This window comes from Erythrolamprus reginae, chromosome 7, assembly GCF_031021105.1.
Source record: "Erythrolamprus reginae isolate rEryReg1 chromosome 7, rEryReg1.hap1, whole genome shotgun sequence".
Taxonomy (NCBI): domain Eukaryota; kingdom Metazoa; phylum Chordata; class Lepidosauria; order Squamata; family Dipsadidae; genus Erythrolamprus; species Erythrolamprus reginae.
Genome location: NC_091956.1, coordinates 80,617,628 through 80,634,085, shown reverse-complemented (window position 1 = coordinate 80,634,085; position 16,458 = coordinate 80,617,628). Strand labels below are relative to the sequence as shown.

The following is a 16,458-nucleotide window of genomic DNA, read 5'->3' as shown; positions in this document are numbered from 1 at the left end:
CAGAAAAATAAATGCAGTGGTGTCTAACTGGCAATGACGCCAGCACAAACTACAAACCAAAGAATGCAAAATTGATCAGCATTTCATTCATAGTTTGTTTGAACTGGAAGCCCACTCAAATGAAGAAAATCAAAAAAGAGTAGCAATTTTTTAAAAGTTTATACCAACTCTACGAAGAGGGCATAAGAAGATATGCTTAGGAAGGGTTATAACGTGACAAAAAGCATTTGCCCTACTACAAGAAGTAAAGACATCAAAAACAGATTTGTTTCTTTAGAATTCATTTTTTTATCCGCGAAACTGAAAACACTGTGCTTGTTTCTGCTTCGAAGTTCACCACGTTTCTCAATCTCATCATCAAATCGCCCAGCATGAATACCGTCATCTCTTCGTTTACATATTGCTAGCGACAAGTACAGATGGAGAATTATTTCTAGTTTAGGTCTTTGCTGAAGTTTGCTGATTCCGCAGTCCAACGAAATAAAGATTGCAAGAGGTTGGAAAACAATTAAAGCCGTTGTTATTCGACAGAGGACGTAATAGAACAGAGACTGAATTTCCTGTGGAAGAGTGGTGATTATTATTATTATTTTTGCCAGAAAACAAAGCATATGAGAAGTAGATAAGTAGTCGCCTCTTTGTGGGATTCCTTTCCAACGAAAACATTAGGTCTTTTGGTCAGTTCTTTAATGGCAAAAGGAAATTGCCTTATTGAGGGTCTGTTGAGACACATACAACAAAAGGATGCATCTACTGAGGTTCCATTGACACACTTGTCACAAACACACATATACATACACACACACACACAAGAAACTGGAAGAAATATCCTCCAGTTTACTCAGTCAAGAATACAGTAGAGATTCATGGCTCAGTACATTTTAGACTGGCTGTGTTTTAATAGCATTCGTCACAACTAGGTTGCTGGAGCTGCTCGTTCTGGAATAAACAAAAGGTGTGATGCTGTTCTAATCCATTTAAAACTTCTCTGTTCCCCATTTTCGCATAGGTTTGAGTCCACGTGGGCCCCCGTGGAGCCTTCTGAGAGCTGTGATTACCCACAAGGTCTTGCGTAGCTTACGTTCAAGAGTTTTACCAGCTGGCTCGGACAGCTTCAATATCACTAACCAGGTTTTGAGCCAAGCATATGCCGAATATCTGGAAGAAAAGAAATTTATTTATTTATTTATTTAATTGGATTTATATGCCGCATGAATCCCAGCAACCGGTTAGGTCCCACAGAGTGGGTCTTCTCCGGGTCCCGTCAACTAAACAATGCCGCTTGGTGGGACCCAGGGGAAGAGCCTTCTCTGTGGCGGCCCCGGCCCTCTGGAACCAACTCCCCCCAGAGATTAGAATTGCCCCCACCCTCCTTGCCTTTCGTAAGCTACTTAAAACCCACCTCTGCCGCCAGGCATCGGGGAACTGAGATACTCTTTTCCCCCCTAGGCCTTTACAATTTTATGCATGGTATGTTTGTATGTATGTTTGGCTTTTTATATTAATGGGTTTTTTAATCATTTTTAGTATTTATTGGATTATTATTGTACATTGTTTTATTACTGTTGTTAGCCGCCCCGAGTCTTCGGAGAGGGGCGGCATACAAATCCAATAAATAAATAAATAAAATAAATAAAATGCCGCCCCTCTCCGAGGACTCAGGGCGGCTCACAGCATGTACAGAAAAACAGGAAACAATAATAACAATCCAATTATACCTTAAAAAAGAATTAAAATTCTAATTAAAAAACTATCAATATCATTCATTCAGCAGTCAAACTAAGCATTCATCAGTCAGGGGGGAAGGTCTAAGGAACCCCAAAGATGAGTTTTTAAACTTTTTCGGAAGGCAAGGAGGGTGGTGGCAGTACGAAGCTCTGGGGGGAGCTGATTCCAGAGGGCCGGGGCCCCCACAGAGAAGGCTCTTCCCCTAAGTCCCACCAGCCGACATTGTTTGGTCGACAGGACCCTAAGGAGACCAACTCTGTGGGACCTCACCGGTCGCTGGGATTCGTGCGGCAGAAGGCGGTCTCGGAAATGCACACATTAAGCTGGAACTGACTTTCAAATGCAGAAATATCAGTTAGCCAGACTGTCCCCACAAAATTTAACACAATGGCTACCATTTATACATTAAAGCTGAAATAGTTTCCTTGTCAAGCATGTTTCACTCATGTTTTCTGCGACAAATGACCACAAATTAACAGTAGTGGCTGGGTGTACATAACACGCTGCCCTCAAATATTGTAGTTTGCAGTTGAGTGTACTATGCAAATACAATCACATTTATTGCGAAATATTAAGTATTCCAACATGTAATAATTGGAGGGAGGGGGAAACAGTCTTTAATATCTAAGAGGAATATACACTATATCAAAAAATTTTCCTGGGAACAGCAGCTCTGAAAATGCAGATGTAGGTGAAATTTTTAAGTTTTTAAAAGCAAGTTTTATAGTTAGGTGTTAAGAAAAGAGATTGAATTTCAACAGCACAAGATTCCAAGTACCTGGAGCAAAAGATTTTCCTACTGCTATGAATAAAAATAGGATATCAAGTTGAGACTACTTAGTTTAGTTAAAAGCACATCTAACTGGTCTTTCAGCTTGCTTTGGAAGTCTATTAGAGAAACAACTCGCTTTGATTTTGGGTGATCAAAAAGGAAACAGCATCAGTTCCATCGTAATTTGCAGCAAAATATTTATAATTTATTCTGCATTATCCAAATTCACTACCAAGACTGAAATCAATGAGACCCAAATGCCCTTTCCTTTTCCCCCCAAAATAAATAAATCAATTACTCTATACACAGGGATTCAATTTTCATTTCGCTCTATAGGGTCTTTCTTGAGGATGGATTATAGGATTATACTCTGCGGTTTTTCAAAAGAACAGGTCACCTGTAATAATGCAATTCCAATGAATATGCCGGCCACTATGGTTAAGTTATCCTGCAGCCATTTTTCAAACTGTGGGACGCAACCTTTTGTGTAAATAACAATCTGTTGATCAACTTCCTGCAAGAACAATAATAGAAAACATTGAACATTTTCCCAGCACTTCTTTTCCATTTCCTCCCCAAAAAGAAATTTTGAAAACTTACTGGTTTTTGTCGGGCATCATAACCACACTGAGTATTAATGACATCTTCCTAAAAGAGAAAGATATAGAAACAATTTCCAATAAATGTCTCCTTTTACTCAACAAAAAGTCTATCTCCAACACATGGCCTTGCCTAGTTACTCCTAACTGGAACTAGAAATTCTGTCACTTAGCATCACCATTGCAAAACATGATGTCATACAATCATGCCAATTTAGGATAGCAGTTGCAACAAAGAGCCGGGGTGGCGCAGCAGGTAGAGTGCTGTATTGCAGCCTACTGAAGCTGACTGTAGATCTGTAGGTCAGTGGTTCAAATCTCATCACCGGCTCAAGGTTGACTCAGCCTTCCATCCTTCTGAGGTGGGTAAAATTGAGGACCCGGATTGTGGGGGCAATAGGCTGGCTCTGTTAAAAAAGTGCTATTGCTAACATGTTGTAAGCCGCCCTGAGTCTAAGGAGAAGGGCGGCATAAAAATCGAATGAATGAATGAATGAATGAACGAATGAATGAATGAATGAATGAACGAACAAACAAACAAACAAACAAACCCAGTTACCATTGATACATGAATCCCACAGTTTCAGAAGTTCAAAAATACAGATAAAATATGTTTCTTGCCATATTTTGCAATATGTTTCTTTTATGGGCTTAAATAGGAAAACTAGCCATTCAAAATTAACTTTTTTAAACGAATCTCATGATAAAAATCACATACTTTCTTCTCCATTCCAGAAGGGTAGGCCTTTTGTGTCTGCCACAGCACTGCAAAAAACCCTTTGTGATACCTTAAAAGCTAATATATTTATGGTGGCACTAGCCTATTGTAAAAACAATCCCATTGTGACTGATGGTCCTTTCAGGAAGGAACCGTAGCCTTGTTGGGCTTCTGTCCTGACTTACAGCAGGATCTTTAGTGCAGCAAGAGAAAGGCACTCCACACCGTTCTCGACTAGCATTGGAGTCTGTGCAGTTGAAGTAAATGTTGAGGTTCCAGTCGTCAGCCCCAAAGGCCCCACAGCACTGCCACTAAGAGGGAGAAAAAGACATCGGCATCACAGATCTAACAAGATGGGCCAGGCACGGCTATTCTTCTAAACTATCATTGCAAAATCACTCTATGAATTTATTTTGTACTAGAAATGCATGAAAAAGTTTTCAAGTCTTTACTGTAGTGCGTGACTCGTTCCCCTAAAATTAGGAACGGCAAAAAAATCCCATTTCCTACAATGTTCCAAAATTTTTCCCTTTAATCAGTACTTTTGCTTAACCAGATCTATGGGAAAGTAGTTTAGTTTAGTTTTATTGGATTTATATGCCGCCCCTCTCTGAAAACTCGGGGCGGCTAACAGCAATCATAAACAGTATACAGTAATAATCCAATACTAAAAGCGAATTAAAAACCCCTTAATATAAAAAACCAAACATACATACAAACAAACATACCATACATACAATTGTAAAGGCCTAGGGGGAGAAGGAATCTTAATTCCCCCATGCCTGGCGGCAGAGGTGGGTTTTAAGTAGCTTGCGAAAGGCAAGGAGGGTGGGGGCAATTCTAATCTCTGGGGGGAGTTGGTTCCAGAGGGCCGGGGCCGCCACAGAGAAGGCTCTTCCCCTGGGTCCCGCCAAGCAGCATTGTTTAGTTGACGGGACCCAGAGAAGACCCACTCTGTGGGACCTAACTGGTCGCTGGGATTCGTGCGGCAGAAGACGATCCCTGAGATAATCTGGTCCGGTGCCATGAAGGGCTTTATAGGTCATAACCAACACTTTGAATTGTGACTGGAAACTGATTGGCAACCAATGCAGACTGCGGAGTGTTGGTGTGACGGGCATATTTAGGGAAGCCAATGATTGCTCTCGCAGCTGCATTCTGCACGATCTGAAGTTTCCGAACACTTTTCAAAGGTAGCCCCATGTAGAGAGCGTTACAGTAGTCGAGCCTCGAGGTGATGAGGGCATGAGTGACTGTGAGCAGTGACTCCCGGTCCAAATAGGGTCGCAACTGGGAGAACGCCCCCCTCGCCACAGCTGAAAGATGTTTCTCTAATGTGAGCTGTGGATCGAGGAGGACGCCCAAGTTGCGAACCCTCTCTGAGGGGGTCAATGATTCTCCCCTCAGGGTAATGGACGGACAGATGGAATTGTCCTTGGGAGGCAAGACCCACAGCCACTCCGTCTTGTCTGTAGAGGAAATCTACCACCCTTTGTGGCCAAAAACATCACACATTACCAATGTGTAATACAGAGCGAATAATTAAAATGTGGAGTCATTTTATTTTAGGCAACTTGTATGTGGCTCCAATTTTGTGGGCCCTAGGCTTGAAATAAGATTTCAAATAGGATCCCCTCAAATTGATTGATTGATTGATATGCTTTGCTGTGCATATTAGAAAAACTTGTTCAAACTTTTCTGGAAATCTGTTCATATTCCCACACCATTCAATGGCACATCTTGTTCAAGCTTATTCAGGAAGAAAAAGACTAACTCGGTCACAGCAGCAAAATAGTTATATCAGTTCACTTATTCAAAACAGATTATATACAGTGATCCCTCTATCTAGGGTTCCGTTCCAAGACCCCTCACGATAATCGATTTTTCGCGATGTAGGGTTGCGGAAGTAAAAACACCATCTGCGCATGCGCACCCTTTTTTTCTATGGCCGCGCATGCGTAGATGGTGGAGTTTGCATTCCCCGCCGCCCACGCAAAGGGGAAACCCGATTCGGCTCCTCGCTGCTGCTGCGCTACCGAGCAGATCAGCTGCTGGGCGGCCGAAGGAACCTTCCCTGGGTCTTCCCGGCCGCCCACGCAAAGGGGAAACCCCGGCTCCTCGCTGATGCCCCCGCCCGCCCGCCCGCCGCCCGCCAGCAAGAGGGGGAGAGATAGAGAAAGAGAGAGAAGGAAAGAAAGAGATGAGAGAGGGAGGAAGAGAGTGTGAGAGAGGAAGAAGCAAGATAGAGAAAGAGAGAGAGAAAGAAAGATGAGAAAGGAAGGAAGAGAGTGACATCATAGGTGGAAAAATCACGATATAGCGTTTCGCGAAGATCGAGATCGCGAAACTTGAGGGATCACTGTATATTATTGTATGTTGGACAATTTAGCTTATTTACCAGAGAGCTTCAGCAACAGGCTTATTATAGCTTTTAGATGAACACAAAAGCTATGGCCACGAGATTATTCAAAATGTGGCCCATTTCCTCCAATTATTTAAAAACAAACAAACAGGTGAATCCATTTGCTAGGAAATTTGTAAAATATTTCTCAACAAATACTGCTGATGAATAGCAAGAGTCACAGTCAAAGTGGGATATTTTCCCTTTTACCAGAGTTGGCAGATTTGGGGTTTACCAGCTATCTATTTAATTAATTACACTGGAGAACAATCTGTAACACAATTTCTGCTGAGTTTGATTTTTGAGCTTTTTTATAGTTAATTAGGCATGCTGGTTTCAAAACTGTAGTTAGCTTTCTTCTACCACGTCAAGTTTTTTCTCTACACCTTATATATATAATATAGTTAATTGGGCCACATGAGCATCAAATTGCAGTTTTTACATAGCCATTTTGCTAACTTCTCGGAAAATCCTGGTGCAGTCAGGGTGAGTGATTCCACCAAGCGATTCCACCAAGATTTGAAGGTCATAGAGGCACTTTATCAAGGTAGATGGCTTGATGGCTGGTATGATGGCTGACTATTGTTGGAACATCACGTGAGAATGTTCACAGATTAAACACTCCAGAATAAGCTATAAGCAATTTTTTTTACCTTAATATGTATAATTACCGTTTGATTTTTAAAAAACCTATTTGTATGAGCACAATTTAACTTGCAGTAACTATTATAGCCTTTGTATGAATAAAATCACAGTGTTCCCTCGATTTTCGCAGGTTCAAACTTTGCGAAAAGTCTTTACCACGGTTTTTCAAAAATATTAATTAAAAAATACTTCATGGGTTTTTTCCCTATATCATGGTTTTTCCCGCCCGATGACGTCATGTGTCATTGCCAAACTTTTGTTTGCCTTTAATAAATATTTTTTTAATAAACTTTAATAAATAAACAGGGTGAGTAATAATCTAAATGGTTGCTAAGGGAATGGGAAATTGCAATTTAGGGGTTTAAAGTGCTAAGGGAAGGCTTGTGTTCATAGCCAAAAATAGTGTATTTACTTCCGCGTCTCTACTTTGCGGAAATTCGACTTTCGCGGGCGATCTCGGAACGCATCCCCCGTGAAAATCGAGGGAACACTGTATTCTTTATAAATAGTATATTTGGTAGGTTTTTACTTTCCTTTCCTTTATATGCACAATTTGTATGACTTTTGAGGGTATCCTCTCCATTAAAAAGTTGACGTGATAGACAAAAACTGTGGTTATTTTTGGATCCAGAGGCCAAAGGTTTGTTGTAAAAAAAGTCATAGATTTAAGACAATGAAATTGATGTTCCCGTCACTCATCTCAGTATCCAAAGGACGAAGGGAAGCATTATAAATGGCCCACCAGATGTTGCAGAATTACAATTCCTAGTCTTTCCTATCTAAATGAATCAAAATGATGGATGCTAGAGATTGTAGGATTCCACCACACCCAGTGGGCCATGCAGCTTCCACAGTCAGATCTTAAAGAAAGAAGGAGCTCTTACGTATTCTTGTGTAAAGTCTATGAGGTTTTGCAAATCAATGTCATCTCTGTATGCTCGGATATTGTTGTTGATAAAGAAATACAGCTGGTCTTTGATCCAGTCTTTGAAAACAAATGCCAGAACTCCCGCTGTGAGTTCCAGGAAGAAGATTATCCCAAGGAAGACTGAAAACTGTAAAGAAGTAAAATAATGTATTGGCTTCAATAAAACCTTAGAGCTGATGCAACACCAAAGAATCACACAGATTAAAACTTATAATATTACAGGTATTTTACGGCTCACCATTCTCCATGAGGCCGGCAGAAACAACAAACCATACACATACTTCAAGCACAACACTTTTAGTTGTGCTTAAAGTATGTGTGCATATGTTTGTTGGTTTCGCCAGCTTCGTTGAGAAACAATTACAGCACAAAAACTATTGGAGGAATAATGCATGACACTTGTATTATAGCAGGAAGATTATCTTTTCAAACAGTTCCATATGATATCCAGCTTTCCAAACAATCAATGACCAATGAGCCTGTTTTATAGCAATATATTCATCGAAACCACGAGTGACCAACTGCAGTCTTTGGCATTGACATGCTTTTCTTTCTTTTTTTTTAATTTTTTTTTAAACATAGATAAATAAATCAAATAATAAGTGAACAAAAGCAACAACAACAACAACAAAAAAGGGAAATAATACAATAAGTATCACATATAATAATAATAATAATAATAATAATAATAATAATGATGATAAAAACAATACATGGTAACAAATCTAATAATTAAAATCTAAAATAACAGTTTTACATTACAAAGTTTAAAAAGAAAAAAACCCCCAATAGATAAAATACATACACAAAGTCATATCATGCACAAAATTACATAGGCAAGGGGTGGATGTCTCAGTTCCCCCAAGCCTGACGACAGAGGTGGGTTTTAAGGAATTTACGAAAGGCAAGGAGGGTGGGGGCAGTCCTAATCTCTGGGGGGAGTTGATTCCAGAGGGTCGGAGCCGCCACAGAGAAGGCTCTTCCCCTGGGTCCCGCCAGACGACATTGTTTAGTCGACGGGACCCGGAGAAGGCCAACTCTGTGGGACCTAACCGGCCGCTGGGATTCGTGTGGGATCTTCCCAGTGCCTCGGCGTGCCACAATTATTTGTTCATGGTTGTTTCTATGTCACTTCTTATAATAACAAATTGTTTTAAATGAAGGTTAAATAGTAAGATTTAAAGAAAGAATTACCAGTGGTTCCATTTAACCTATCAGAAATTCCACTCCGCATTAAGCTAGTGAGGCAAGAACATCCCAGTATTTTGCTTCTGTTTATGCATCCCATTCGAGTTGAACACCCGAGCTGGACTTTAAGGCAGTGTTTTTCAACCAGTGTGCCGCGAGACATGGTCAGGTGTGCTGCGAAGAAGGAAGCTCAGGTTCTGGTCTCGCAACTTTTTGCAGAGAGAGAGAGAGAGTGTGTGTGTGAGAGAAAGAAAGCAATAGAGAGAGAAAGAAAAAGAAAGAAAGAGAGAGAGAGAATGAGAGAGATAGCAAGAGAGAGAAAGAAAAGAAAGAGAGAGAAAGCAAGTGTCAGAGAGAAAGAGAGAGAGAGAAAAGGAGAGGGAGAGAAATGAGCAAAAAGGGGAGGGAGAAAAAAGAGAAACGAGAAAATGATTGAGACAGAGAATGAGAGGAAAGAGAGAGAAACAAAATAGAGAGAGAAGTGACTCTTGATTTAAAGCATATTTAAAGCACCCAAAGAATAAGAGAGAGGAAAAAACCCCAGCTCTCACCTGTTTTGGAAATGGTTCAAGAGTGTGTGTACACACACACACACACACACACACACAAGGGTGGGGAGGAGACAGGGGTGGAAAAAGAGAGGAGAGTGTCTTAGGGTGTCATTTTGGTTGGTGGGGTGCCCCAAAGTTTTAAAATGTAAAAAAATGTGCCGCGGCTCAAAAACGGTTGCAAATCACTGCTTTAAGGTGCTTTTTAAAAAGATAAGCATTCCCAAGGAAGCTTGAAGTACATTTTTAAAGGAACTACAGTATTCTCTCGATTTTTGCGGGTTCGAACTTCGCGGAAAGTCTATACCACGGTTTTTCAAAAATATTAATTAAAAAATACTTTGCAGGTTTTTTCTCTATACCATTGTTTTTCCCACCCAATGATGTCATATGTCATCACCAAACTTTCGTCTGCCTTTAATAAATATGTCTTTTAATAAACTTTAATAAATAGACATGGTGAGTAATAATCTGAATGGTTGCTAAGGGAATGGAAAATTGCAATTTAGGGGTTTAAAGTGTGAAGGGAAGGCGTGTGATACTGTTCATAGCCAAAAATAGTGTATTTACTTCCGCATCTCTACTTCGCGGAAATTCAACTTTCGCGGGCGGTCTCGGAACGCATCCCCCGCGAAAAGTGAGGGAACACTGTAAAATGATACACATTTGTACACGGAGGAGAAAGCTTATGGTCTATGGAGAAGTTTGGTAGAGTTACTTACAAACTTGAGAAGAAAAGTGTTCTCCCGCAGAGCACCGATGCATCCTGCAAAGCCCAATATGAACATCACTCCTCCAACCACAAGAAAGAGCCACACTGGATCAAAGCCACCCAGGTCAGTAATGGAAGAAATGTTGGACAGCACTCCCTTTGGCAGTGAATGTAAAAGGAAGAAGAGGTGAGAGGGTGGGAAAACAAGGGCTGCAACTATATCACAGATGTATCCGGGTTTTTACTGTCACTCAAGGAAAGAATGAAGGAGACACACTAGGCTTTTGGCATTTCTCTCCAGGAGAGATTAATAACATTTTGTACAAACGTTCTGATTATTTCCTGTAAATTCTTTCTGTGTTCACATATATTAGTCTACCAATGCAATCAGGCCCACAGCCATATCCTTTGTGAAAAAGTCATGACATGTCATTTAGCACAAATTACGCTCTGCCCAAAATGGTTTGTTGAAAGGTTAGAAAAGCAATAATGGAGGAGAGAAACTAAGAATGGGGTAGCAAGGCTAATTTTTAGATGCTCTGTCTGTCTGTCTATCTGTCTATCTATCTATCTATCTATCTATCTATCTATCTATCTATCTACCTACCTAATCAATCAATCAATCAATCTATCTATCTATCTATCTATCTAATTTATCTATCTATCTATCTATCTATCTAATTTATCTATCTATCTATCTATCTATCTATCTATCTAATCTATCTATCTATCTATCTATCTAATTTATCTATCTATCTATCTATCTATCTATCTATCTATCTATCTAATCAATCTATCTATCTATCTATCTATCTATCTATCTATCATCTACCTACCTACCTACCTACCTACCTATCTATCTATCTATCTATCTATCTATCTATCTATCTATCAGATTTGTATGCTGCCCCTCTCCGTAGACCCGGGGCGGCTCACAGCAATAATAAACAATATATAACAAATCTAATAATTTAAAAGAAACACTAAGAACCCCATTATTAAAAGCAAACATACATACAAGCATACCATACATAACTGCTAATTACATCCCAAGTATGTCCATACACATTGCTAAAACTCAATAAAGCATTAATCTTCTCAAATACTGAAAAATGAAAGAGTTTATTATTTCAAAAAAGATTTCCATAACCCGAAAGAAGGAATATTTTCTCTCTCTCATTATTACATTACATACCAGGAGAGAACCAGGATATGTAATATCTGATAAACAGGCCCATCTATAGTATTGCATTAAATATTAACACTGTTTATAGTGGAATAGCAGAAGGCGGTCCCGGAGATAATCTGGTCCGGTGCCATGAAGGGCTTTATAGGTCATAACCAGCAAGACAGGAGATATATTTATTTATTTATTTATTTATTTATTTATTGGATTTGTATGTCGCCCCTCTCCGAAGACTCGGGGCGGCTAACAGCAATAATAAGACAGCATATAATAATAATCCAATACTAAAAACAATTAAAAACCCATTAATATAAAAACCAAACAGACATACAGACATACCATGCATAAAATTGTAACGGCCTAGGGGGAAAGAATATATCAGTTTCCCCATGCCTGGCGGCAGAGGTGGGTTTTAAGTAGCTTACGAAAGGCAAGGAGGGTGGGAGCAATTCTAATCTCTGGGTGGAGTTGGTTCCAGAGGGCCGGGGCCGCCACAGAGAAGGCTCTTCCCCTGGGTCCCGCCAAGCGGCATTGTTTAGTTGATGGGACCCGGAGAAGACCCACTCTGTGGGACCTAACTGGTCGCTGGGATTCGTGCAGCAGAAGGCGGTCCCTGAGATAATCTGGTCCGGTGCCATGAAGGGCTTTATAGGTCATAACCAACACTTTGAATTGTGACCGGAAACTGATCGTTGTTTAATCTATTTGGAGATTATCAATTAAATCAGGGATAGCCACACAATTCCAATGCTCTGAATTGCAACACAGCATCCAACATCAGAAGGGCCACACGTTGTCTCCTTCTAAATTACACCAAATAATATTTCATACCTACGAGCTTTAACATATACAGTGATACCTCGTCTTACAAACGCCTTGTCATACAAACTTTTCGAGATACAAACTTGGGGTTTAAGATTTTTTTGCCTCTTCTTATAAACTATTTTCACCTTACAAACCCATTGCCGCCGCTGGGATGCCCCGCCTCCGGACTTCCGTTGCCAGCGAAGCGCCCGTTTTTGCACTGCTGAGATTCCCCTGAGGCTCCCCTCCATGGGAAACCCCACCTCCAGACTTCCGTGTTTTGTGATACTGCAGGGAAATCCCAGCAGCGCAAAAATGGGCGCTTTGCTGGCAACGGAAGTCCGGAGGTGGGGTTTCCCAGCGAGGGGAGCCTCAGTGACATCGCAGCATTGCAAAAACACAGAGGTCCGGAGGCGGGGTCTCCCATGGAGGGGAGCCTCAGGGGAATCCCAGCAGAGCAAAAACGGGCGCTTCGGCTGGCAAAAAGGGTGAATTTTGGGTTTGCACGCATTAATCGATTTTCCATTGATTCCTATGGGAAACATTGTTTCGTCTTACAAACTTTTCACCTTAAGAACCTCATCCTGGAACCAATTAAGTTTGTAAGACAAGTATCACTGTATAAACAATTAAGTAAATGATTCCTGAAGGGAACTCTTCCAAATTTCAAGAGAGGGATTTTAATGATACTTATAATTCTAACAGCTCCCTCCAATTCTTACTTTTTTGGACAGAAACAGGTTCTTCCCATTCTTTATTATGTCTCTTTCAAAGATCACTTTCTCCTTTATATCTAAGACTGTCATCTCATTTACAGAAAAAAAAAGCCAGCCAGGTTTTAATTATCTAAATCTGAAAACTGCCAAAATAAGTGTAAAGATAAATGCATGTCATTTTCTTAACAGTGGAAAAACAAGTCATAACAGCCATAATTTCGAAGACACACCCTCCCTGTCGTCTCGAACAGGGCAGAATCACTCCAAAACACTGTCTATTTTAACCAGTTCTTTCATCTATATCAACACTTTAAGAGTATATTGCACAACGTATTTCTGGAAGCAATTCAAGGTGCCAGTTTGGATTTTAAAAGCATGCTATCCACAGGACTTGGCTCCTACTGCCTGAGTCAACCTGTCCAAGGCAAATTCCCTTGGGTTAAACTGTAGGTGAGCGCTTCCATTTTTCTGACATGATGAAGGCTGAAAGGCAGAAAACCTTATTTTTCCTGTGATTTACTTATTTTGTGGTACAGCCAATTGTGGTTTTCCAGAACTGAATCCTTGGCGTCTTTCATTTTGTATAGTACAGTGGTACCTCGGTTCTCGACCACAATTCGTTCCAGAAGTGTGGTCGAGAACCGATTTGGTCGAGTACCGAATTCATTTATCCCATAGGAAATAATGGAAATGGATTTAATTGGTTCCCAGCCCCTGTTGACTCGCTGGGAACCAATTAAATCTATTTTCTTTATTTCCTATGGGATAAAAAATCTGAGGAGCTCTATAAGCGCTCCAAGCTGCAGGAAGGGTGGGGGCGGCTGCAATACCGGCAGCTTCGGGGGGCTCCTTTCCTCAGTTCTTCGTCTTCTACCTGTAGGCAGCTGCACCAACTTTCTCTTCCCGGCGGCAGCAACAGCGGTGGCTTCCCTTCGAGAGCAACAGCGCTGGGAACGTCACGTGATGAAGGAAAGCCGCCGAAGCCATCTCGGCAGCTGCCACCGCTCCAGCAGCTTCCCTTCATTACGTGACGTTCCCGACGCTGTTGCTCCTCGAAGGGAAGCCGCTGCCATCACCACCGCTGCCGCCGGGAAGGAGACAGTTGGTGCAGCTGCCTACAGGTAAAAGATGAAGCATTGAGGAAAGGAGCCCCCCAAAGCTGCCGGTATTGCAGCCACCCCCGCTGGTAACATTTCGGATAACTAACAAAATTTTCTGTGGCTGTTCGGTATCCGAATTTTTGTTCAGATGCCGAAGGAAATTTTTGCTGAAAATTTTGTTCGATATCTGAAATGTACGACAACCAAGGCATTCGAGAACCGAGGTACCACTGTATATTTATAATGCTATTTAATTTTATTACTGATTTGCTTAGAATACGCTATTATTTTATGTAATATGTTTGTTAGATTTTTTTTTTGTTAGATGTATGTCCTATCTTTCCTACAGAAGTTGAAACCACAGTTTCACCTTCCATACCACATCTCGGACATCAACACCCTTGAAAATGTCCAAAGATACTTCACCAGAAGAGCCCTTCACTCCTCCAGTTGAAACAGAATATCCCTACGAAAGCAAACTATCAATCCTAGGTCTAGAAAGCTTAGAACTACGTCACCTAAAACACGATCTAAGTATTGTCCACAAGATCATATGCTGCAACGTTCTACCTGTCAATGACTACTTCAGCTTCAATCGCAACAACACAAGAGCATGCAACAGATTCAAACTTAATATTAACCGCTCCAAACTTGACTGTAAAAAATATGACTTCAACAACCAAATTGTCGAAGCGTGGAACTCATTACCTGACTCAGTAGTGTCAACCCCTAACTCCCAACATTGTTCCCTTAGACTATCCAGGATTGACCTCTTCAGGTTCCTTAAAGGTCAGTAAGGGGCGTGCATAAGTGCACCAGTGTGCCTTCCGTCCCCTGTCCAATTGTCTCTCCTTATCTCATTTATCTTGTCTTCCTTTCAAATTTTCACTTATACTTTTATATCTTTTCTTCTATTCTTTTCTTTACTTATATTATTACATATCTTTCTCTTCAATGTGTATTATGTATTGGACAAAATAAATAAATAAATAAATAAATAATTTTTTATTCCTCAACAATTATTCTGTGGACTGAGAGAATGACTGGCCCAAAGTCACTTAATTCTATTATGTCTGATTGCTGTAAACCACCAGGAGTCTAAAAGGATTTACAGTAATAAAGAAATCTAATTAAAAAAAAATAAAGTGAGGATACAATTTGAATAAGCCCAAGAGTCTATTAAAGGTGGCGCTCTAAATGCTTTTTCTAAAATTTTGGGAGCCCTTTCCCTACTGCCAAAATATATCAACTGGTTGCTTAGCAAACATTTTAAGTTATAATGGACCCTTTTCCCTGCAAAGATACTTAAAGCCAGAATTCAAAGTTCGGATGGCCACCATACTCCGCCGTCCCTCCGTCATGTGTCTACATTTTGAGTGCTATGCAAATTGCTTACATTTTCAGCCATTTTCAACCATGGTCTGGTGACTGCAATTTACAACGTTTAGAATATGCATGGCAAGGTACCTTTTTAAAAAGGAAATACAGTGATATCTCGTCTTACAAACTTAATTGGTTCCGGGATGAGGTTCTTAAGGTGAAACGTTTGTAAGACGAAACACTGTTTCCTATAGGAATTAATGGAAAAGTGATTAATGCGTGCAAGCCCAAAATTCACCCCTTTTGCCAGCCGAAGCGCCTGTTTTTGCACTGCTGGGATTCCCCTGAGGTTCCCCTCCATAGGAAACCCCACCTTCGGACTTCTGTGTTTTTGTGATGCTGCAAGGGGAATCCCAGCAGGGGAATCCCAGCATCGCAAATACAAGTGCTTCGCTGGCAACGGAAATCCGGAGGTGGGGTTTCCCAGCGAGGGGACCATCAATGAAATCGCAGCATCGCAAAAACACCAAAGTCCTCAAAACCCCACCTCCGGACCGCTGCGATTTCACTGAGGCTCCCCTCGCTGGGAAACCCCACCTCCGGACTTCCGTTGCCAGCGAAGCACCCGTTTTTGCGCTGCTGGGATTCCCCTGCAGCGTCACAAAAACACGGAAGTCCACAGGTGGGGTTTCATATGGAGGGGTGTCTCAGGGGAATCCCAGCAATGCAAAAACAGGTGCTTCGCTGGCAATGGAAGTCCGGAGGCGAGGTATCCCAGCAGCGGTGGTGGGTTTGTAAGGTGAAAATAGTTTGTAAGAAGAGGCAAAAAAATCTTTAATCCCGGTTTGTATCTCGAAAAGTTTGTATGACGAGGCGTTTGTAAGACGAGGTATCACTGTATTTTTTTCAAATATTGGGAGACATATTTGAATTTATTTGGCTGTTGAGATTGCTGTTGTCAACTTACTTTTTCATTCCATGCCCAAAGTCCAATTCCAAGAAATGTTATGCCCAGGAACTGCAAGGAAAAATGAGAAAAAGAGAGAGAGAGAAAGCAAGAAGTAAGATTAGTAAGCATTTCAAGAGATTCACC

The 16,458-nt window shown here is 41.0% G+C and overlaps 1 protein-coding gene across 1 annotated transcript in view; it reads right to left on the bottom strand.

Moving 5' to 3' along the window:
• Positions 1-264: 264 nt before the first annotated feature.
• TSPAN5 (tetraspanin 5) overlaps positions 265-16,458 on the bottom strand; it is a 78,842-nt gene continuing 62,648 nt past the window's right edge. Inside the window, exons 2-8 of the mRNA XM_070757994.1 lie at positions 16,333-16,383; positions 10,250-10,396; positions 7,748-7,918; positions 4,003-4,128; positions 3,101-3,148; positions 2,898-3,014; positions 265-1,158 (exon numbers count right to left, since the gene is read on the bottom strand). Coding sequence (XP_070614095.1) covers positions 1,093-1,158; positions 2,898-3,014; positions 3,101-3,148; positions 4,003-4,128; positions 7,748-7,918; positions 10,250-10,396; positions 16,333-16,383 — 726 coding nt within the window. The 3' untranslated portion in view covers positions 265-1,092. The remainder of the gene's footprint in view (positions 1,159-2,897; positions 3,015-3,100; positions 3,149-4,002; positions 4,129-7,747; positions 7,919-10,249; positions 10,397-16,332; positions 16,384-16,458) is intronic.